The sequence below is a fragment of the Nanorana parkeri genome, unplaced genomic scaffold (assembly GCF_000935625.1).
Source record: "Nanorana parkeri isolate BGI_ZX_2015 unplaced genomic scaffold, ASM93562v1 scaffold1190, whole genome shotgun sequence".
Lineage (NCBI taxonomy): Eukaryota > Metazoa > Chordata > Amphibia > Anura > Dicroglossidae > Nanorana > Nanorana parkeri.
Window position 1 is genome coordinate 287198 of NW_017307458.1, and position 24885 is coordinate 312082.

Genomic DNA, 24885 nt, shown 5'->3' on the forward strand with positions numbered 1-24885 from the left:
GGCAGGAGGAAGGTGCTGTGACTATAGGGTGATGAAGTGGGTTGCAATTGCCATGTCTAGGGTATGTGAGGTGAGTGTCGGGTGCTGTGACCAAGGAGTAGAATGAGAAGGAAGGCCTGTGACCAGGGGGGTGATGTGGGTGAGAAGGAGGTAGTATGCATAGAAATAAGATACACAATAGATTAACCATAAACGGAGTCCATTTTGAATGAAGTGTCATACGATAATATCTTTCATGTCATGTGTTGAAATTACCATACTTACCATCTTGTCTTGAATTGTATTGTGATTGTAATGTCTTCCTTATATTGTAAAGCGCTGCGCAAACTGTTGGCGCTCTATAAATCCTGTATGATAATAATAACTATTATTATTATTATACGTGGTTCCCCATGATCATGTTGTTTTAAATGTATGCCTTTGTCTTTGATGGGCAAAATATTAGCTGTGTAAGCGTTACTTGCTTGATGAAGCTGTGCAAATAAATGCAACTGCCACTTTTAGCAGAATGGAGGGATTTGGCATATACAGTATACAGTATGTATTTTAACTCTTTTGCTGCCAATGCCATTTTTGCACACGTTTATAAACCACAGCATGAGTTATTTCCTGGAAGCACAGACCCTAAAGAAAAAAATGGCGGCAGTTGCAAATTTTTTCATGATATTAGCGTTTTCCTGATTGCTCGGGAAGCCGGTTCCATGTTGTTGGGCCGCCTCGATTTTGATTGGCTGGGAAACCGGCTTCCCAGCCAATCAGCAGCGAGCCGGCTTCCCGGCCAATCAGGAAGTAACTTGGTAAGTAAAGATCCACCTCTTGGCTTCAAAATTGGCAAGGAAGCCAGCTCCATGCTGATTGGCTGTAAAGCCGGCCAGCCAATCAGCATCGAGCCGGCTATTCAGCCAATCAGCAAGGAGTCGGCTGTTCAGCCAGCTTGATGCTGATTGGCTAGGAGACCAGCTTCCCAGCCAATCAGCATAAAAGTGACTTCCCGGCCAATCAGAAAGCTGGGAGGCGAATCATTACTCGCCACCTGGCTTCCTCCATGTTTCCCTATGGCACTTCCAGTCAGAGGAAATTCCCTTCTGACTGGAAGTCCCAGTATCGGGGAAGGTATTGGAGCATTCGGGCGGTACGAGTACTCGCCCAAATACTTGGTATCGGCAATGATACAATACTCGTATTGGTATCGGTGCATCCCTAATTAGTGCAACTATTTCAGTAAAGAATACACATAAGTTAATTTAAGTGCACAAAAACATAATATAATACCCAATTCTTTGTAAAATATAAAGGATGAGGATGTGCCAAGTAAATAGATACCCAACATGTGCAGGTTAAAAACTGCGTGCATCTGTAAAATGGAAACAAAATACGGTACCCCAAATTGTCCATAGGCTATGCTTTAAAAGCCCGTACAGATCAACAGTTTAGAATTATCCGTGATAACTGGCAGATGCGGCAATGCCCAGCATGTGGTAGTGCAATCGTTGTTTTCATACATAGGCGCACCCAACATGTGTTTATATTGGTATGTGCATGTTCACAGGACCGGGGGACTTTAAACCTTTTTTGGGGGTATTTTTAAGTTTATTTTTGAAAAAAAATTGTTTTACTTAACTCCATTGCTAACACATAGGGGAGCTCCCAAGTCCTCTATGTGATAGCACACCTGAGCTATTCACAATAGCCCATACAGAAGCCGAAGGCAGCTGAACAGCTTAGCCGAGCCGAACGCATATGCTCTGGCTCAGCCGAGCTGAACACATAGCCGAAGCGTGGAGAACGGCCTGCCGAAGCAGTTTTCCCCACAATAATGCAAACAAACAAAAAATGGCATACGGCGTGAACAAATGGGCGATGTCTGCTGTGACGTCACTGCTGGCTCCGCCCATATCTTGCCATTTAATGACAGCCTATTGTCCACAAATGACCTGACGAGTGTGCTCTCATTGAATGACAATGGACGGAGCCATGATGTCGCGGCCGACTCCACCCATTTGTTTTCATTATGCCGGCAAAATGTCATTAGATAGGAGGAGCCAGCAGTGATTTCACCGCTAGCTCTGCCTATCCAATTATATTTTGCTGACATACGTCAAATTGTTAATTCTGTTTGTTGGGTTGGCGGGCACCTGGGTTTGTTTGTTTTTCGATGAGTCATGGGCTGCTAGGGCAATGCTGGACGTCATGATTGACCTTTGGACTAAATCGGTGGATCAATTTTTTGGAGTTTATTTTCTATTAAAGGAACTTTTCTTTATTTACTCTTTTACTTTAATCCTTTAGTGAATGAGTAAGGGTACAAGTACCCCTACTCATTCACAAGGGGGGGCAGCATCTGGGTGCCCTCTTTATTAAAGGGGTTAACCCGATGTAGATAAGCCTCCCTGCCTACAGATCCCCACAACCAAGGGGTCAGGACTTGTGGGGAAGATGCCCTTGTCCCTATAACCATGGGGGGATCCCTGGAAAAGCACCCTTCCAGTGCCGAGGACATATGGCCAGGTATGGCGCAGGGAGGGGGGGTACTCGCTTGCCTCTCTCCCCCCTTTTCTGCCCTGCCAGGCCTGTGCTCGGAATAAGAGTCTGGTTGGGAATTTTAGAGTGGACCACACTTTCATTCCCCCCATTTTTGGGGGGATGGAGTTCCCCTTAAAATAAAAAGATAACCCTTCTTTATGCTTTTCTTCAGTTAAGTCAACAAATCCTCAGCAAAATATTTTACTGACTCCAAAGACTTTTACCAGGTCACAGTTTAATGGGGAGAGACCAGGAAGATTTAATGAAAACCTCACTGTTGAACAATACAGTTTCAGACAGACCGGCCAAAAATATTGTTGACTAATAGGCCCCAAAAAAAGAGGTAAACTGCATAATTTAGCTTTAGCTCAAACATTACAAATTTTACAATTGAGTAACAATACAAGGTTGACCCTGCAGAAAAATGCCACGCTCCTCTGTGCTATGATTCGGCGCTGGGTTTTGCCACCTGTCCAAGGTACTCGGCCTTCTGCCAATCAGCTCTGAACCTCAGTGTTACTACCTTAGGTACTACGAGAGTCACCACAGCCCACCCCTGTGCAGCAACTCTGTCACGTTTTTCTGGAGATCCAAAAGCTTGCCATGGATTTGTGAATCAGTGTAACATTCACTTTGAGCTGCAGCTGCAGAATTTTCCCACTGATCGAGCCAAAGTGGCATACATAATTTCCCTCCTTACTGTTGAAGCTTTGGCCTGGGCCTCTCCCCTGTGGGAGAAGGCTGATCCTGTTACTAGTGACATAGTTGTATTCCTTGCCCTTTTTAAGAAGATTTTCGATGAACCTGCTCTTGCGTCCTCTGCTGCAGGTGCACTTCTGCGTCTCTGCTAAGACAGCCTCTGGGTTGGGCAATATGCCATTCAGTTCAACACTCTTGCCGCTGAGCTGTCTTGGAATGATGAAGCTCTTACAGCAGTCTTCTGGCAAGGGTTAGCAGAACGCTTTAAAGACAAATTGGCTGGAGAAGAGGTTCCTACAAACTTGGATAATGTGATCTCTCTGGCCATTCAAATTGATACTCGCTTTCAGAAGCGTGCCCAAGAGAGGACCTGCCAGCTTAATATCTTTAACTCGTACTTTTACTATATCTGTGACATTTGTTCTGCAATTTCCTGATAGATAATTATATTACTTATGTGTTTATATAATTTGTATAAGTTTCCCATAAGATTTCTTATGCTAAACATTCTTTTTAGACTTCTCACGATACTGTCTGGGTGCCGTATTGTTTCACACGCACGCTGCACGACACACAGGTATGTGATTTGGGGACATTTTTATTGTTGGCCACATCTGTATTTACAATCCCGCTTATTTGCGAACATGTATTTTTTTGTGTGTGGAGGCTAACATATTACAAAGCCCCCTTTATTGTCCCTTCTAACCCAGGTGACCAAAGTTCAAAGGCCCTTGCAGCGCATTATCACTACAATATATTATGGCGAGTGAACTGCCGGGTTGCCGGGTCTGTAAACTCTGAACGGGCTGGGTTCGCCTGGAAATCATAGTTGTGCTGTATGCAGTAAAAGTTTTGTGCCCTAGATAATATAACAAGAATACAAATATAAAGCACTTGCAATAAAAAATAAAATATATGGTATAGTATTGGAGGCCCATTGTGTGTCCCAGTTGGTGGATCATCTCACCTTCTGGTAGCAGTGCTGAGATCCCGTCACCTTACACAGTCAGCTCCTCTGGAGAGAAATGAGATCCTGTCTGCAGTGCCCCCTTTATATAGAGCATCAGTAACGCTTCACCAACCTTTACTTATTCTTTTCATGCTAAGCACCTACGCTTAACACATTACTAATTTTGAAAGATCCGGGACAGTTTCATGAATGACAGCATTTCTCAACCTTTTTGCTGTCAAGGCACATTTTAAAAGTACTGTAAGCAAAGTATGCAAAATCTTGAGGCACCAGAGTCTAAAATGTCAAAAAAGTTCATTTAAAAAAAATGAAGAAAAATAAATGACATGTGCCACCCCCTTCTTAGAATCTATACCAGACCCTTAGCCCTTTAGCTTAGATAAAGGACTGCCCAATGCACAGAAATAGCATAAAAAAAGGTGCATGTACCTAAGACACAGCGCACCACAATTCATGGTAATGCCGCTAGGTAAGTAACAAGTAACAGGTAAGCACGGTGTATTGGGGGCGTCATTAATAATGAATGGCACTGCAGCACACCAACAACAACATGCATTTATGTGTGCTGCAGTAACATGCGCAATGTCACATTTATCTCCCTGCAGCGCACAGATGGGAACAAAGATTTATTTCTTTTTTATTATTATTTTTGACTTTTTATGTCTGGCCTCCATCTCCTCCTATCTGCAACCGCAATTTTCCCAAAAAAATTTCAGCGCGTTGGTAGAGTGTTTGGGTTTCACTTGAAGAAAATGTGGCAACCCTACCCTCCACATCATTGGATTCAGGTGTTTCAATCACCTCCATGGCCACAGGTGTATAAAATCAAGCACCTAGGCATGCAAACGCTTCCACAAACATTTGTGAAAGAATGGGTCGCTCTCAGGAGCTCAAGCGCCTAGGGAGGGGGGAGGGGCTTGCTGAACTGCGATCCGGACACTGAGGTGATTCCCAGAACATCTTCCTTATATAGGGGAACTGTAGAACCTTCTAGAAGTCCTCGCAGAGATGTTTTCCCGCCGAAAAATCTTCCAGTAATTTTTCTTAAAGGGCCAGAATCTGAAATTAAATAAACATAGAAAAACCCAAAAAACAATGACAGTCCCCGCATTCCCATGAAAATGGGCCTCTAATGGATGGCGTTATTACATGGGACTGCAGGTGGCATGTGCTAACTTACAATAATAATAATTTAAATAAATAAAAACATACGCTATTTTATTGTTGGCAAATATTGGCCGCGGCATTTTATTGGTATAAAAAAAAATATTCTAATCTTTATTAACCATAACTTGAAATCAACCAACCATTAAATCGTTATAACCAACCAATTGCCCGGTTATTAAAACTCAAGCAATACATCACTTAAGGGTATAGTCCCCCCCAGCCTGGCTTGCACTACCGCAAGCCCAGGCACCACCACCAGCCGCGGCCATTTCAATACAATTCTGTAAATTTAAATTGAAAATATCCAAAGCCACATCCGAGAGATATACCCCGTCCTGGCGATAAAATCCTTCCAAACCACCCTCTAAATCTCTATGCCTAAAAGAAAACCCTCCCAAAAGCGGCATACATTTTTCCATCGCTTTGTTTATACGCTTACGAATTTTCTCAAAAGGGCGGCCAGCCACAGAAGATAACCATACCAGACGAGGTATTATCTCCGAGAAAATAAATAAAGTATAGGGCAATGCCTTGTTTAAACTAGACAACTCCTCTTTCATTTTATATAATAAATCTAATGTTTTGACTCTACCTATATCGTTACCTCCTAAATGAATAATAATTATATCCGGTGTAGGCCAACAATTCAATAAACTTGGCAAAACGTGCATTAATTTATTCCAATGCAAACCTCCAATCCACTTCCAAAACACACAAAAACTGTAATTGTAATGATGAGGCAATAAGAGCGCAAATCCGGAATTATAAATGGTTTGATTTTGGACCTAGCAATTTTTATATGAACAGCCGATTCAACTAATAAAACATCGTTAAACAAAAGACCCGACCCACTCTTTTTATTATGGGATACTAGCTCTGAAATGCGAAGAGCTGCAAAAAATGCTAATAGAAATGCCGTATTGAACAATAAAGACTCATAAGCTGAATGGCAGATTCCAGAGGTCGCTCTGCAAATGTGCCTAAGGAGCTCCCCTGATATAGGACGCCTAGAGTCAAGATAGAAATTGCCCTTTTTGTAACCTCTTAAAACTCTTTGTACCGAAAAATAACTGCAACATGGGGGTAAGTTAAATAGCCTAAAGAAAAAAGAAATGCCAGATATTGTTTTTGCCAAGTGGCTATAGGAAGGTCTGCGTTTAATTATAGAGCAAAGAAAAGCCAGAATAGATTCCTCGCATGGGGAGAGAAACGACAAACCCATGTCCACGTTAAAAAACGACCACTTTTGCCACGCAGAAGAGTATTCCGCCCAAGTTTTTGGTGCCACCGAATTGCGGATGGTTCCTGAAATAAGGCTCACATCAAATTCCATAGATGCTCTGGGCATGGGAAACCCTCCCGATCGGCGTCCGGTAGAAGTTCCCGGAACCGCTGCATCTGAAATCAGGACAAAGAGTCTGCCAAAACATTCAATTTTCCAGGGATGAATTTAGCTTTTATCCAGATATTTAATTTAAGACATAAGAAAACTAGATACCTCAACAATTTTATCACCAAAGGGGACTTGGAAGATAGACAAAAATAACCCCCTTATTATCTGAGTAAAGTAGAATACGCCTAGTGGAAAAATGAACACCCCATATTTCCAACACCACTACCACTAGAAAGAGCTCCAGAAAAACAATATTTTTCGTAGCCTTCTGGTTCACCCAAGAAGGAGGCCACCTATCACAATACCAATGGTTGTTCCAAATAGCTCCAAAACCCGTGGAACCAGCGACATCGGTAAAAAAATTGAATTCTTCTGCTGGGATGAAATCCCTCTGCCAAAATGACTTACCGTTGAACGCGTCTAGAAAATTGTACCAAACCAACAGGTCTTCCTTCAAATCCATGTTCAATCTAACATGGGAGAATGGGGACTTAAGCCCTGAAATTTGTATACAATCTTCTAGAAAAAATGCGACCGACTGGCATAATGCGAGAAGCGAAGTCCAGTAAACCCAACAAAGATTGCATATATCTCAACAAAACCTTACGCCTACGCAAAAGTTTTGTAATGAAAGATTGCGTCCTATTAATCTTTTCCATAGGTAAACTAAATTCTGATGAAACTGTATCAATTTGAATACCTAATAACTGTAATGATACAGTAGGCAGGACGGATTTTTCCTCCGCTAATGGAACCCCGAAATAGCTACAAATAGAACTAAAAAGTATGAACAAATTCATGCAAATAGGAGAATTGGGAGGGCCCATAAATAAAAAATCATCTAAATAATGGACAATGCCATCATAATCCGCCTTCACCAACACCACCCATTCTAAAAAGGAAGAAAATGTCTCAAAATAAAAACAAGATAAAGAACATCCCATTGGCAAACACTTATCGAAAAAATAAAAACCATCAAAATAAAAACCCAAAGAATTAAAAACATCTGGGGCTATAGGCAGGAGCCTAAATGCTGACTGAATATCGGCTTTCGCAAGTAAACCATTACGACCACATTTTTTAACTTTGGCAATCGCCTCATCAAAAGTAGTATAAGAAACAGAACATAAAGTTCTATCTATATCTGCATTGAGAGAATCATCTTTAGGATAGGAAAGGTGATGAATTAGACGAAAAGAATTGGGGTCTTTTTTTGGAACTAAACCCAATGGGGAAATGCGGAAATTCTAAAATGGAGGATCAATAAAAGGACCCGCAAACCTGCCCGCTGAAATTTCTTTGAAAATTTTTTTCTCTTACAATAGGATAAAATTCCTGTATTGAACTCAGATTTCTTACTACTTTACAACCAGAACCTTTAAATTCAGGGAGGTAAAACCCAAATTCCCAACGAGTAACTGCGCCTTCCCCTGTTCTGGGTACTGCACCAGCCACGGCAGCATTCTTTCCAGCCTCACAGGTGTGCACTCTTTTATGAAAAATATCTTTTGCTACTGCGGAAGGAACATTACTCCTTTTAAAACACTTACTCCAAGGATGTGGTCCATTACAAAAGGAACATTCATGTTTATACTTACATTCCGCTGCCCATTTACAGTGACCTTCGTTGTAAGCAAAACAAAAACCTTTGCGAATCGGGGATGTAGAAAAATTACCAGGTTGTTTAACCCCTTCATGACTGAGCTTGTTTTTAGTTTCTGTTCGTAAATGACTGACACACTTTTGACATTTTTACTGTGTGATTCTTCCACATCAGTAATATACTTTCTTACAAAGTGCACCCACACATATTATATATTGTTTTTTAGAGGACAGATAGGGCTACATATTTATATCACATATGTGTGTCTAAGGCCTCACTTAGGACAAATAAAATATAAAAAAAATTTAAAAAATACACTTTTTTTCCCAGTTTTGATTTGTATTATTTTTTTTACAAAACCAGCACAGCTAAAAAAAATGCAATAAATACATTCATTTATTTGTCCCTTATTTTAATTAATTTTTTTTTTTACACATTTTTTTTTTTTTACACTTTTCACAATTTTTTTCCCCCCACTTTTTTTAAACTTAAAATTTTTATTTTATTTATTTAATTATATCAAGCAGATATTGTGAATTAATCTCACTGTTACTGCTTGATAAATTAATACATTTTTGGTTATTAACGTACAGTGTACGTCTCCCGCCACGAAGGGGTTAAGAGGTATTTGTCTCTGTGTTGAAATAAGATTTAGCCATAGCCCAACGTCCTTCATCCCCCATCTAAGTGAGTGGAAAACTGAAACTTTTTGTCTGAAAGACTCATATTGAAACCAGCCTAAACCTCCAAAGTTTGTATAAGCTTCCAGAATGATTTCAATATGCTGGAATAGCCCTGTACACATATCCGGATGTTTTTCTCCCAGAATGCTGGCGTAGATACAAAAAGCTTGAAGACAATTATTAAAATTACGGGCTACTGGTCTGCGATGATCGTCCTCAGAGCCATCATCCGATTTTTAAAAAATACATTCTTTAGCGGATGGCAATAACAACAGTAAGTCTATACTCCTTTCAAATTTTTTTCTTTCAATGTGCTAGTTAAGTGCACCCCTAATGGCAAAACTTCACAAGGCAACGGTTCCTTTAAGCAAGATTCTGGTTTTCTCCTAGACCTCAAAATTTCCGAATTATTAACTACCTCAGTAGCTAAAATAGGAGAAGTAACTGTAGCACTACCCCTAATCGCAAGCGGTTGAGCCCAGACAGATGCAATAGAAGATGAAGCATTAGACATCCTATCAGCAATTTTCGAGCAATCTGATGGACGTGTCTGGGTTTGGCAGTTGCCAGGAGAACGGTACTTGCCTGACTGCATTATCTAAACCCTTTCTCAGAAGAGTTGAAGCTGTTATAGCTGCAAAGGGTGGGCCAACTCAATACTGAACCCTATGGACTAAGACTGGGATGCAATTAAAGTTCGTGTGCGTGTAAAGGCAGGCGTCCCAATACTTATAGTGGCAATAAAGTGTATGTACTACATAGCCTGTCTGGTGTAGTGTCCACGACTCCTACACCAACATATACATACGCAGGCTGTGTGCACTGTTATTATACAGATGTATACATACACAGGCTGTGTGGTGTAGTGTGTACTGTTCTTATTATACAGATGTATATATACATTTTCATGAGCAGCTCTGTAACCTGTTGCATTGCAGTTAGATGCATTGTTACCACGATTTTTACGCTTATTTGTAGCTTAAAATTGGCACAGGTGCGATCCTATGGGTTTGTTTGCATTTTGATGCGTTTCCATGCATTCCAGACTAGAGAAAATGAAACAAGCAGTATTTTTTTTTGGTCTGGACCGGAACAGACTGCGCTGGTGTGAACAGAGCCCAGAAATACTATAGGGATACATTAAGATGCTTTTTTGGTCCGGGAACAAACTGTTCTGGTCTGAACAAGACCTAAAATAAACTTTATTGCCGATTTCGACCTTTTTCTTGTCGGAAGAAATAGCCGTTTCACCATATCTTGAATGAACAGATTCCTGAATGGGAGGGTCTGGATCATTACAATCAGCTGGTGCGCTTACTATGTTCTAATAAGAATAGTTGCAGCGTGAGCATCACTTTCATAGTACGTAACTCACAGGGAGAAGCTCACCATTGTCACCAAAAAAGGCCTTTTTTAATCACATTGAATAACAAAATGGCTTGTGTAGTAATTATATATGCTACATTTTTTTAAAAGAGTTTCACTTTTAAGCCAAAACAATGATCCAAGCCATTTGCAGAAAGAAAGAGGAGTGGCAGCCTACTTATTTCTCTCATGACAGGTTACTTTTAAGGGGCAACAAAGAATTGTGGCGATTTCACTCATGCACATAATCATTGCTTTGAGTTCAAGCAAAATTTTGCTCTTGGCCAACTCCAACTGTTGTGGAACTACAAGGCCCATGAGGCATTGTAAAACAGAAAGGTACAGGCATGACTCCCAGAGGCTGAGGCAGGTTGGGATTTGTAGTTAAAGCACATCTGGAGGGCTGTAGTTGCCCCACCTGTTCTTGACAGAACCATCTGAAGCTTCCTAGACTATACATCATACAAACTGAGGATGGATCAAGAGTTTTGTAATTGCGCTGTCGATCACTCCAAAAACCCCAGAGGTCTGATATGGCCTCTGCACCATCACAACTTCCATGCTCCAGTGACACTCATGCCTCCTGCTCAACATTGCTGAATGGAAGGCAAAGCAAGTTTTAAAATTGCTATCAGGTAGGCTTGTATCACCCTGTATGTCTCTTCTGCCATAAAATCTTCCTTTTAACTTACAACCCATTTGTTTTTTTGCATGTACAATGAGCCGTACATGCCCAGCTTGGTGTACATTCTTGTGCACATTGGCAGGATCTATGTCTTCGTGGGTTGGCCAATCCGGTTGAGTGAAGATGCTGAACGCAGGAGATAACCGGGCAAATACATCAGCAGCAGAGCGACAAGAGAGATCATGTACGTCGTACTGGTGGTGGAATCACAGGCAGGCAAGTGTGTCATGATGTGAAAGTATGGTATGTACATTATGGCAAGTGCCACTCACCGTGGTGCAGACCTTATTTGTGCTTTATTGTTTAGGATGCTGCTAGGGAAGGGAATATCGGAGTGGACTGGAGGACAATAACATTAGGAAAATATATAACACAAGAGAAGTACGGAAGCTGCTATTCCTGACCTTATGAAGATCAAAGTTTCCGGGCTCTTCCGGTTTCCTACTTTCTGAGTCGCTTACCCAGAACAAACAAGCAGCCATTGAAGTCAGAACCTGATTTCCATACCTGTGGCTCCAAAAGGACTGAAGCCAGAGACATCTAGGCAACCAGCATATTCAACAGGAGGTTGGCAATTGCAGCCTAGCCTTTCGTGCCATAACAGCTTCCCTTTAATGACACATATAGGTGTGTTACCTAAGCAGCATGTACCAGCAAGACTTCCATGTGTGTAGAATGACAAAGGAACACAAAGGGCGCAACAGTTCCTTTGTCAATCTGCATCCAGGTTCTCCTCCTGTTTCCAGGGCTGCACACATGTTTGTCAGTTAGCCTCCCCCATCCGAGAGCGCTGTTTATGTTCTTTTTGCATGTGTGTAGAATGCCTTTTGTATCAACCTGCTGTGCTCATTAGTGCAGCACTGAAGAGGAATTCAAGAACAAATAAATACATACAACATAGCTGAAGACAGTATACAGAAGGACGGCACTAACGAAGCTTGGGAATATCTTCACATATACATACAAAATGCCAAGAACAGTATGGCCACCATTTTTTTTCTTTTAGAATTGGATCTGGCCTTACTTTGTATGATCAAACATCCTGATAAATAGCAATCTGCTAGCTGAGAAATAGTAGAGACAGGACACAGATGTCCAAAGAGAGGTCTTACCTGTCCTCATCAGCACAATTTCACAACTGATGAATTTGATGAAGTAGAGCCTCCATGGCCATTCCAATAGACTTGCTGCTTGCTTTAATGTTACTGTGGTATCATAGAAGGAAAATCAATTTTCCTGTCTCCATTATTCTTTTACACAGCAGGAAAGGCCATTTTATTTTAATGAAAGCCGTTATTGCACCGAGAGGAAAGATCTAACACAGGGATGTCCAAACTGCGGCCCTCCAGTTGTAGTGGAACTACGAATCCCATGAGGCTTTGCAAGATTCTCACAGCCACGACTCCCAGAGAGCGATGCTTCATGGGATTCGTAGTTCCACCACAGCTGGAGGGCCGCAGTTTGGACATCCCTGATCTAACATATTGAGTTGTCACTAGATCAGGAATAGAAAGGAGGGGTGTCTTCCAGTGAGAATACTTTAAATCCGACAATACAGCACAGGAATGAGTTCTCGGAGGATTTGGAGTACTCTGCTTTACCAGGACGCGGCCCTCGGACCAAGAGGGATAACCAGTGACAACAGAAGTGGCCAAAAGCCACAGTGCCAGGTTAGTATATTTTTACTTTTGCTTGTTTTTAGAACTCAGTTAGTGGTCTTTATTATGAGGGTGGGGGCACAGTAATAAGCCGACCTTGCATTTTAATACAAGGTCCACTTAAAACACAATTTGGAACAATGCATACTCCTCAGATTACTTAATAGCTGTTCAGCAAGTATTCTAGCTGCTCTGCCTGCAGTCTAATGTGCAAATGGATGATAAAGAAAGCATTTAGAAAGCTGTATGAGATATGATCAAGACAAAATGAAGCAGCAAGCATATAAAATGTGAGAAAGTGTGTATAAAGAAATGGCTTAAAGGTGAATTTTACTATAATGAGTCAAAACAAAATACTGAAAATACACAATTATTCTTTCTTTAAAGACCAAGCATATAACAGCAGTCAGGATTAAATTACTTGTAAAATATATACTTTTCTTTAATAATGGAAAAAAGCAACACTTAAATAAAAATCTTAGGAGAAAGTACTAAACATTATAATTCCCGGGAACACCTATGCATAGCATAAGATGCTCCTTACTAAATGTTTGAATAAAAGCAAATCTTTACATGGAATAGCCCCTAAAAGTAGCTACACACATTAGCTTTCTAATTAAAAACAGCATTTTATTCTAAGGGGAAAGAAAGACTCCAACAACAGCATCTGGAAAACAATCTATATTTACATGCACTCCCAAAATACTGACTATAGAGAGGAGAAAGACTTGTAGAAAGAGAACAGTAAATCAGAAACTGTGTGGGTCAGGTGACCTGACCAGCCCAATGCCATGATCATGTTCAGAGATGACAGACTCCATTCATGCTTCAGATGAACCAGAAAACACAGCAAGCGCAGGATGGACATGATTCAAACGAAGTGTCAGTTAACACATTTGGTCCGTTTGCTTCTGTTGGGACAGATGGAAGATGAAACTGCGTAAGTACAAATTGTTGCAATAGAAAAAAGAATGATTTTTATGCATTGAATCAAATCAGTATCAAAGTTTTAAAATGTAAGTGTGAGCAAAAGTCAGATTTTAGAACAGCTGCATTTGATCCATTATCTTCGTGATAATGAGTGATTGCATTTCTAAGACTCACAAAACATCTGGTCAGTAATATTGTATTAGCTCAACTTGCTGTAGTTGGGTAACAAAGCGGAAAAACTGTTCCAAATTTCTGCCTGTGTTGGTCACCAATCCTTAAAGCTCATCTGTGCTGGACTACAAAATGTCACTATCACCACAGCTTGGAGCAGCCTGTGCTATCCACTAACGCACCAGTGCTTTACCAAGTGGTACATGGAACTTCATGGTCTATAAAGCTCCCATACTCCACCTTTTGAAACAGCAGCACTAGCAAAAAGCGATGGTAGATGCAGTCTCCAAGTCAATCTACATGTGTCATAACAGTGGCGTACAGTTACTGCTAGTGACTGCTCACTGCTATGTGCTTTCTTCCATCCTGGGACAAAAAAACAACTTTACATTCTCTAGATGAAAATCTAGAACTAATTTGTTAAAGGGGGTAAGGCCCTTCCGGATAGTTGTTGAAAACACTGGTTTCAGATCCACTTTTGCAGAGACCTAGGAATTGAATGTACACATCTCGGGATGAAACGTGACATGGAATTTTCCTCAATTCTCTGGTCTGGAGCTTCAAAGTCCTGGCACTTGTATTCTAATCTGGTAGCAGGTACACTAAGCCAAAGGCAGATTGTACAGCCAGATTGGAAAGTGTGTGGGGAGCTTTATATAAGCAGATGTACCACCATGCTGCTCTCAGTAAACATATTTGTTGGTCACATGTGACAAACTTTTGGTAACACACAAAAGGAACTTTTCAGAATTTATAAAGAAGTTTTAAAGTGAACTCTCCTACGAAAAAAAAAAATATACATAAAAAAACAACAAAAAAAACAACAAAAAACACTAAAAAGGTAACAGTGGGGTATGGAGATGAGCTCTGCCTTGTAATTCAAATGTCAAATAAGAGATCCTGTACTACCCACAGAGGCTCCACGCATTTGACAGTGTATTGAGTTAGCAGGTCTTGTTGACAGGAGGGGACAGGGCCTAATGTCGAGCCTCTACAATATGCAGAGCCTGGGCCTAAGATCCAAGGTACTGATCTAAAAGACTAACATGGGAACTGTATGCATTCTGTAGACCAGGTCCGGTTCACTATGATTTGTTTTTTAGTGTATCATACTTTAAATTGAGAAAAAAATCACAACATCTGCAGAATATGCTCTGTGGGTGGAATTAGAGGATAGGTATTGAAAGTAATGGTTTAATGGATCAGAGGACAACAGGCACAGAGACTAAAGACATCTGTCCCCAGGCCCACCATACATCTCCTCCACATACCATTCCCAAGAATTATTTTAGTGAAAGGAAATGGTAAAACAAATTATTGGAAAACTCGACATTGTTTTACCCAATATTGGATACAAGGTATGTAGCTCACACCTATAAAGATTAGTTTCCAAGGACAATTGTTACATCATGTGCCAAGCCTAGTGTTAGGGCTTTAGTTTAACTCTTAGGTTTATGGTGATTGTTCAGGGCTATATAAACAAGTCGCAGAGCCATTCGTCCTGTGAAACTCTGAAATTGAATGTAATATTAGAAAAATACTGCATTACAGCCATTAGATAAAGCTGAGGTGCATAGAAAATAAGAACATTCATTTTTGTTTGCACAGTACACAACGTACATGGCAAATGGCTTTAAAAGTATAGGTTGGGAGAGATAAACTGTATAAGTTTAAATGCACTTTATTAGGCATTACTTAGGCACAGCGTTTTTATTGTTTTACTTATTTTTGCCCCAAAATTCTCTTACCCATCTTGGTTCCAAAATGTAACCACAAGCATGACAAAATTTGTATTCTCACCACAGCTGGAGGGCAGTGGTTGCCCACCTGATATAAACAATCTCTTACACAGAAATAGAGATGCCAATACATGACATTGGTTGTTCAACTACATTTTAACAAATCTGATACGTTACATACTGTACATATAGGATTTCACTCGCTATGTGATGGGATGCTTGATATTTGTGGAATGAATTCCCTGCTCTGGCATTGGAAACCAACTGAAATAAATGTGTTTGTGAGGCCAGGCTTTGTTGCGTCACAGAAAGTAAAGCAGCTCCAGTGGTAGCCTTGAAGAATTTTGTTGGTCAGGGAGACCCCGAAAATCAATCCTGGTGTTATGCTAACCTTACTAGCACAGCACAAAATACAAAAGCACATTTTTAGTTTGAGTTGTAATATTTTATTGATTACTAAATAGCATACCATACCTCATCTGTAGAATTTTCTGAGGAAGCAGTTGTGTGGAGAGTTCCTTCATTAATTGATGTCAATACAGGCGTGTCTTGTCCCTTAACAAAATTTTTTTTTAAAAACAAAAGTAGTCAGAGATCAGTCAATAAAGCTCACTAAATACCTTACAATTCAGGGGTGGGCAACTCGAGCCCTTCAGCTGTTGTGGAACTACAAGTCTCCTGAGGCGTTGCAAGACCGACAGCCACAGGTAAGACTCTCAAAGACAGAGGGATTATGGGATTTGTAGTTAAAGCACAGCTGGAGGGCTGGAGTTGTCCACCCGTTACAATCTTTCTACTCAATCCCGTTTAGCTCTACCAATAACTATGTATTGCAAGAGCCTGCCTGATTGGATACAAACAGTTTGGGATTATCTGGATAGGTCCTTCAATAGTTTTGGTAAATCTATAAAAGAGATTGTACAGAACACATGTATGGTGAACTTTAGAAGTATGTACCCATACACATTGCATTGCTAGAAGTAGAGCCCTAGCCACATTCATTTGTAGTTTATGGTAGAGCAAAGACATATACTCTAGAGGTTGAGTGATGTCCATCTTTATACACACTTGGCTTGTATGGTGCATCAAAGCGTAACCTGAATAACTTCACATGTTAAACACGTCTGCGGCCCTATCTGGATCTTTCGCAGTGCTGAGAGTTGAGACGGTCATTGTAGGTCACATGTCTGTCAGAACATCCACTCAGCCATGATCACTGGACATAGTATAGATAACAAATCACAGATATATGCTTCTAATACCACTACAGGAGGAGTCAACTATTGTGCCAGGAAATCTATTAAGTTTGCAGTCTTTATATTATAACACACAGCACTAAAAGCGGGCATTGGGTTAGGTCACAAGCACAAGAGGCGACCATATAAAAACTACGGGTCTAAGGACTTGTTCACACCATCTCCAGACTAGATCTGGATGCGTTTCTGCAAACATAGTGATGTGTGTTGATGCATTCCAGTGCTTTTTTTTTTTAGGCTCGATTGACTTTCTAATGTGCGTTCCAATGCATTTGCATGTGTTTACATCCGTTTTGGTGCATTCCAGACTAGGGCTGCATCTAACGATTATTTTCATAAATCGATTAGTTGGCCCATTATTTTTTTCTATTAATTGGATAAAATAAAACAAAATGAATAAAATTACACAAATGCAGCATTCCAAAGTTTTTGTTTTACTTTTTTTACATTTTATTTTTAATTTTAGTTTATTTAACTTTATTTTTTTTACTTCATTGCTGGGAGCAATAGCCAGTCTGCTATTGGATATTTCAAATTGCAATAGCCAATAACAGGCTGGCTATTGCAACCGCCCACTGCCAGTCAGCAGAGGAGGGACCCGAGGAGAAAGTTCTCCATCAGGTCCTCCCTGCTGATTGAGAGCAAGCAGTAGGCGGGTGCAATAGCCAGCCTGTTATTGCATTTTAAAATATCCAATAGCAGGCTGGTTATGGCTCCCAGCCTCTAGATGGAGTGGAGGCACGGGTGGGCAGCAGAGGAACGGGTGGGCAGCGGAGGAATGCAGTCACAGCGGTGCTGGTACCGGCTGCAGTGGCCTGCGTCCTCCCCACCTGTATCAGCAGAGGCAGTGGGAGCAGCAGGGATTGAAAGGGGCAACTAATCGTAAACCAACTAATCGGTGATGAGAATCATTGCCGATTATCATTATCGATTATAATCAATTAGTTGTTGCAGTCCTATTTCAGACCAGGCAGCATGCATGCAGCCTATTTTTTTTTTTTTTTTAACGTTCTGGAACTGAACGGAATAGTGTGAACTAGCCTTACTCATTACCATAGGAATGCGTTTTTGGACCAGACAAAAAAAAACAGTTTGGCCTGGATCTGGTCCGGACACGGTGTGAATGGGCCCTAAGGCAGTAGACACAGGTCATTTGTGGACCTGCACAGACATTAAATACGACAAACAATATTTGATAAATATTTGTATTTCAGATCAAAAAAAAAGCGGGGCATTCTTCCTACGGACCGACATTGCAAGGGGATGATTTTTTACCACCGACTAGCAGTGCAAGGGGACATACTTTCCGCTGACCACCAAAGGGTGGAGGGGACATTACATTGTTTCCAGTGACACCCAATGTATTCATTTTAGCTGGGCACCTTGAGACCTAAAAATTATTTTGGCAGCATACAAGGAAGCCGGCTTAATGATTGTTTTTAAAAAACTCCAAAGAAATAATATTCTCAGCAGAAGTGATCCCAGGAACACAGTGCTGCAAGCTGCTGGTCACTCCACTATCTTGCTGCTCATATACCCAGACTCCTAATAAATTAAATTCAGCCATGCCAAACCGGTTGTATTTATTTACAGATGTGTGCAGGCCTACAGTATTCACCTGTCATTAGAGCCACAGCTCTGTATTTGAATCACAAGGGTGTTTCAGGCACAGCATCTTGCAAACGCAAATCAACCCTGCTTTTTCCTCCCTCTTCACTGCCCCCATGAACTTCGCCTTACAGTGAATCTTATTTGAAGATGTTAAACTGTCTGAAAGGTTGAAAAGCTGGTACCTTCTAGTGTCTGAATACAAAGCTTCTTTCCAGAGCACCCAAGGAGGCCATACATATGCTTTTTACAACTCAAGAACTCAAACAAGTCAGCAATGATTGCTTCCATATTCCTAACCTTAGTTGTTCCTTTTAAAGTTCCCTTTGTTTGGGTTTCCTCTAGGTCAGTGGTTCTCAACCTGTGTAACCGCAAGACCCATATTTGTCCTTCGTCATTAAGTCGGGACCCAGGTTGCACTGCAATGAAACACACGGCATTGCGGTACTGCGAGTTCCAATGCCAGCAATAGAACTGTGAGTGGGAAGGGGGTGCCATTCAAATGAATGGCAATGCACTTCTCACACCAGAACGTGTGGTAGGTGAGATTGTGTAGATGAGCCCTCATTGTGTAAATGTCTCCCTATCTTAAGAGAACTGGAGTGGATCCTCAGCCTGAGGTCTGCTGTCTGGTGTGCTGGAGTTCCATCCATATATGCACTGCTTGTACAGCTCCCTTGCACACCCCGTAGAGGTGCCGAGAGCCAGAATGTTACATCACTCTGGTCCAGGCACCTCTACAGGACATGTGAGGGAGCTGTAAGCAATGCACATATGGATGGAGCTCACCCCACCTCAAGCTGACACTCGGCACCGGGCAGCATATTTTGAATGGCTGCTTGGCGTGAGAGCTGACATTGCTGCGCTAGGGGGAAGCTAAGGAGCCTCTCACCTAGAAAAGGGGAAGGCACACTGGGACCCACTGAACACGGGGTCACGACCCACTTTTGGGTCACGACCCACCAGTTGAGAACCAAGGCTCTAGGTGCTTCAGTAACATCCCATACTCCAAAAGCCGTAGTGGTCAACTCCTTTGTAAATAGGCCCTAGAATCTGTACAAGTGTTGGGAAGAGTTTGTTAGAATGTCTGGGGCAGGACTCATTGGCTGGAATTGTCTATATCAACTTTTTGTGCCCATTTCCGAGTCTCTACTCTTATAGGATCACTAAAGGCACAGACACTACATACTGGGATGGGCAGAGTTGGGGTAATCAGCATTTTCAGACAGCTTACACCCAGGTTTAGGAGAGTACTAAAATGGTACCTTGCAGCACCTGCCATAAGATGAGTTGTGTTGACTTGGCCTACCTTGCAGAGTCTGAATGTTGGCAATGAATGTTGCTATTCAAAAACCATACAACTGATTCCATGTTTAGAGGTCATTTAATGTATTTAGGTCTTGCCATGTCAAGCCATTCACAGAAAAGGATACCAAGGCAAGAACCAAGACATAAACTAGAGGTTCTAGCTCTTCTACCTTCTAAAAAGACAAACAAAACTAAAAACAGTTTTGCTTCCTGTCCATGATTTCCCTTTACTTCCTATTTAGTCTGATATCTATCACACAAACATGGACAGCAAAAACATTGGAGAGAAGGTCTAAACCTTCACCGTCATCCAAAAGGTAAAAGCTGAACTTCAGGCAAAGAGCTAAATACACAGATGAAATGCATACAACTGAGCTGTTTTACCTGCCAAATGATTTGTATTTATGTCCATTCGATTCTGAGATTTACACAGTCCTGCCACAAAGCACAGTCCTACCTGGCAATGCCAGAGACCTATTTTGTTTCTTTGCTGCAGTTACTGTTACAAGGTCTTGGCCCTCCCCAGCTGTGACTGGAAATATAAAGGATAAGCAGCAGTACTGATGAGCAAATCTCTCTGCTCTCACCTCCTATTAGCATGCTCCTTGTTGACACATGAGCACAGCTTACCAGCTACTAGTGCTGATTCTCCCTCTGAGTTCTACTTTTCAGGGAACTGGAAGAAGCAGATATCAGGTCACATTCAGGCACTTACACTGCTGGCATTATAAAAATATATTTAAAATGATGTATTAATGATTACAGAGGTGGTTCAAATGGGTTCTTTTATATCCATCTGGGTTAAAAAAACAAAAACAACAAAAACTGGAAAGCTTGATTAAAAACTGGTGGTAGTTTATAGTGTGTCAGGATAAGCGGGCTTCTAGTAAAGCTGGCCATAAACCTATAGATTATCTGCAGATTTTTTATGGTCTGATGGAAAAAGTGCAATACATTCCTCCATCTACGCTAAATTGTGTGGATGGAGGAATCTCCCACTGGGCCAAGCTTCAGTATCTTGCTAGTTGGCCCCACTGGCTCTCAAAATATCTGAACAAAATTGGACGCAGGCATTGTTCAGGTATTTTGACAGCCAGTGGGGCCGACTAGCAAGATACTGAAGCTTGGCCCAGTGGGAGATTCCTCCATCCACACAATTTAGCGTAGATGGAGGTGCAGAAATTCTATAGGTGTATGGCCAGCTTGAGATGGCAATAATTAGCACTCTTAGTATGAATTTACCTGCTGATTTGACGAGGGTGAGAGAGCAGACTTCTCATAATCACAGAACGATGCAATGTCAGCATTCTGAAGGTGGAGACCGTCCGCTGAGCTTTTCACTTTGCTGCCAAGTACAGAACAGAGGCATTGATACAAGGAGGGCATAAAGCCCACATCTGCCTTGAGCTTTGCATGATTCGCAGAAACTAAATCATATAAATTCCTCTCGGACTCTTCAGTCCTGTTATCCTTCTTTACCCACATTTTCCTGCGAGGGTGCCAGGTGTCATGGTAATATTGAAACACCTCTGCTGGACAAATGGCCTTCAGGTCATTGAGATATCGGTCATAGACCTTAACTGAACATGTCTGGGAAATGATATGGAGGAAGTTCTTGATCTGGGCCTCAGACATCATATCCAGGTGGGATATGCGACTGTACAATAGATTTAATACCGCATGCATACAGTACCTCACGTGGGCATGCGGTAAACGGCTCTCCAGGTTAATTGGCTCTAGGATATCAGGGTTGATGGTTAAATGTTTTACCTTTTTACTGATTGTGGGGATGATCTCACAAAGCAAACCTGTAAGGAAGGGAATGATGCCGTCGAGCTGTTTTTTTGCAATGCAGTAAGCACACGGAGTCCATCCTTCTCCCTTTATGTCACAAAAAATGGTATACAAGTCAAAACTTGTGCTGAATTCTTTAAACAAATCAATGAACAAATTCTCTGGGTGATTCTGAGCCCGGTCTCTCATAGCAGAGGTCATCAGAAAGATTTTCTTCACATGTAATTTATCCTCCACGAACACCAGCTTGACTTTTGCATCTGGGTCAGAAAAGAAAAGCGACTGCAGCTCTGCCAGAACTTGTGTCCGGTCTTCGAATGCACCGGAGCGGAAGCGCAGAAGCCTTTTTAAATCGCTCGGTTCCAGAAACTTCTTAGAGATGTTGTTTGCCACCTGGGCCGGTAATCCTACAGCAGACGAGGGCTTAAACTTCTTCTCTGGAGGAGCATCGGTGGGATCTTCCATGACATGGATATGGTTCTGGCTGCATTGTGTGACCAGAAGTTTATCTTTCTGGGGATTTAGTGACAGCTCAATTAATGCCGGGCAGTTCTTCCTAATAAAAGGAGAGTAAAGAAGAAGAAGAAGATTTAACTCTCCAATAAATACATTCAAAATATAACCGGGTTAAAACATGACTGAAAGATAAAACTCCAAACAAAAGCAAACCTGTTACCTACACACCATAAAAAACAAAATTAAGTGATGTTACTTCTCTTCCCATAGAGGAAGCATGACATCATGTCACTTCCTGTTCACAGGATAATCACCTATTCTGCTACAAATCAGTTGGCGCCGAGACTGCCCATGCGGTTAATAGCAGCATCCAGACTGTGTTGAGAGCTGCCTCTAAAAGGTGTAACTACTACCCCCTCTCTCCCCACCTTTTACCCGATTGTACACTATTCTTCAACACTGCCTTTATGCTCCCACTCTTCACTTCTGTGTGAATGTTAGAGGGTGCTGCCTCTTCTCAGGAATGGTGCATCTAAACCCAAAAATGTCATATACTGCAGCTTACCCCATTCCTTATTTGTGGTGGCTGGATTTCTTTTCCAGGCTTTTTCTTCTTTATTTTCACCTGGTGATCCTGCCAGTTACAGAATTCCTGTGCTATGGTGACAGCGTTTACTCACGGTACAATTTTATACAAAGGAGCAGCATTGTCACCCTAGGCTGTTCTCCTGATTTGGACTACAAACACCTCCCCTGCGCCTCCTTATCATCAAGAGAGGGTTTGCCAAAACCATGCAACATAAGGACCTACGTAAACCAATACATTTGCATCCAATCAGGCAGGCCCTTACACTACATAGTTTAGTAAAGCGAAGGCAGATTGTACAATCACACTGAAACATGTGATAAGTCTACATTTGTCAACTGTCCTCACATTTCCACTCCCAGGTTTTGTAGATTTGTACCTAAAATGGTTCTAATACTGAAGTTTATTTATCCATCTATATGTAGGAAGGTGTGGAACTAGAATGGTGACTTGCACTTTCGCAGCTAGCCTCTGAACTGCAAAACCCCCTCCACCCAATGTAATGGAGATAAGGAGATGTTGTTTGCAGTCCAAACCAGGAGAACAGCCTAGGGTGACAACACTGCTTCTCTATAAATAGGGTGCAGCGAGTAAGCGTTGTCACCCTAAGATAGGAAGTGTGTTACTTGCTGGATCACCAGGTAAAATAAAACAACAAAAAGGAAATGGATGCAGCCTCCAAGTCTAAGGCCTGTGAAGCGTCAATCGTTTTCTTCCTGGGTTAGATACACTTCTATAGATGTGGCTATGTGCACTGACTGGTGGGGTCTTTCGGGCTGAAGGGCAGGGCTTTTTTTTTTACGACAATAGTGACAACTGTGTGGTGTACCCAACGCTCACTTCTTCAGATTTTATGAAAGAATATGCAGCTTGATTTCATCCAGAATGGATTTCACAACATCTGATGATATTGTTACACCCCAGCATACCTCCTGCCCCACAGGGGCACACTTTTGCTTTTTACATTAGGAGCATATAATATTAAAGTATATTCCAGTGTACGTTGTGTAAAATCTGTACTTTGACACTGCCGATATCTTCTACCTCTCAGTTTAGCTAGGAGGATATTATGTCACGTCATACCAGGATATTATATCATATCATACCAACTGTAGTTTTGTCATACCAACTGCAGGAAAGTTGTGCCCAGCTGTACTTCAAGATGTCTGCAGCCTTTCGAACGCCAAGTTCTTCATTACCACCCTCTTCCAGGAGTGAAGAAGATGAACGTAGAACGTACTTTTCTTTACTCCATTCTTGCAAGAAAACACAAAAGTCGTCCCAGCTCTGAAACTCCCTGCCATGTAATTGCGTGTTTGCAATGTCTTCACAGTCCTGGGAAGAGGAAAAAAAAAAAGAAGAAAGGCATTTAATGACTTCTAAGACCTGACGTAGGTTGTTGGCTTCTCAAGCATAATGATTTTTACACAGTGGAACCACAAACCACCGTCTACATTAAAATGTATGCATTTCAGTTTTACTACACTGCCTCCTGCCCAAAACCGGGCACTTATCTAAGATGACCTCTGCGGAGTTCAAGCCCAAGTCCAGGAACAGCAATATCCCAGTTTTTTAAATCTTTTATCTCCTGGAAAACTCTGTTTGCACCATAATAAATGTCTTACTGAAATAAGTGAGTACACGTCCCACTAAGTACAACGACAGCCACGCTTCCATTTCCCAGCCGCTTTGGAACAACGTCCTAGTGCACACGAGCCACAGTGCGTTCCGGCCAGAACGTACTGGATTGCATTGCGGCCGGCTCACTTTGTTGTGGGGCAGAAAGGGGTGTAGCGGTGTATTGGAATGGCACTGCAGCCACGCCCTCCGGCCGCAATGCGATCGGCCGCACAGGAACGCAAGCAACTTCAATGCCTGCGTTCCAGTACGGTCAGGAAAAATAGTGCACCGCCATTCCCCGCCCAAACAACAAAGTGAACTGGCCGCAATGCGATCCAGAGCGTTCCGGCCAGAATTCGACTGGAACGCACTGTGGCTGGTGTGAACTAGGCCTTGGGGACAATAGGTCCTGTATTGTGCCTCCAGGCCCTCTTTCAGCATAGCCATTTACAAAGCACAGCCGCAATGTCATCACAGGGCTGTGCTTTATGAATGGCTAGGCAGAGAGAGGAGGCACAATACATTGTCTGTAATAGACACGTTTCCATTGCGGCTGGGAGTTGGAAGCGTGTAGTATACAATCCTGCAGCTGCTCAGTGGGAAAATAGTCAAGGTTTAAAAATAGATAAAAATCACTGTGTCTGAAGTTGGGTTTTAAAGAGGGATTGAAT

The 24885-nt window shown here is 41.7% G+C and overlaps 2 protein-coding genes across 2 annotated transcripts in view; both read right to left on the bottom strand.

Moving 5' to 3' along the window:
- The window catches only part of LOC108796893 (interferon-induced very large GTPase 1-like), an 18939-nt gene extending 11724 nt beyond the window's left edge, over window positions 1-7215 (bottom strand). Inside the window, exons 1-3 of the mRNA XM_018568450.1 lie at window positions 7161-7215; window positions 6578-6757; window positions 3224-3463 (exon numbers count right to left, since the gene is read on the bottom strand). Of these exons, the coding sequence (XP_018423952.1) occupies window positions 3224-3463; window positions 6578-6757; window positions 7161-7215 (475 nt within the window). The remainder of the gene's footprint in view (window positions 1-3223; window positions 3464-6577; window positions 6758-7160) is intronic.
- Window positions 7216-13412: 6197 nt separating this feature from the next.
- Window positions 13413-24885, bottom strand: part of LOC108796894 — a 28606-nt gene continuing 17133 nt past the window's right edge. The window contains exons 6-9 of the mRNA XM_018568451.1: window positions 23721-23929; window positions 21001-22108; window positions 16061-16141; window positions 13413-13657 (exon numbers count right to left, since the gene is read on the bottom strand). Coding sequence (XP_018423953.1) covers window positions 13634-13657; window positions 16061-16141; window positions 21001-22108; window positions 23721-23929 — 1422 coding nt within the window. The 3' untranslated portion in view covers window positions 13413-13633. The remainder of the gene's footprint in view (window positions 13658-16060; window positions 16142-21000; window positions 22109-23720; window positions 23930-24885) is intronic.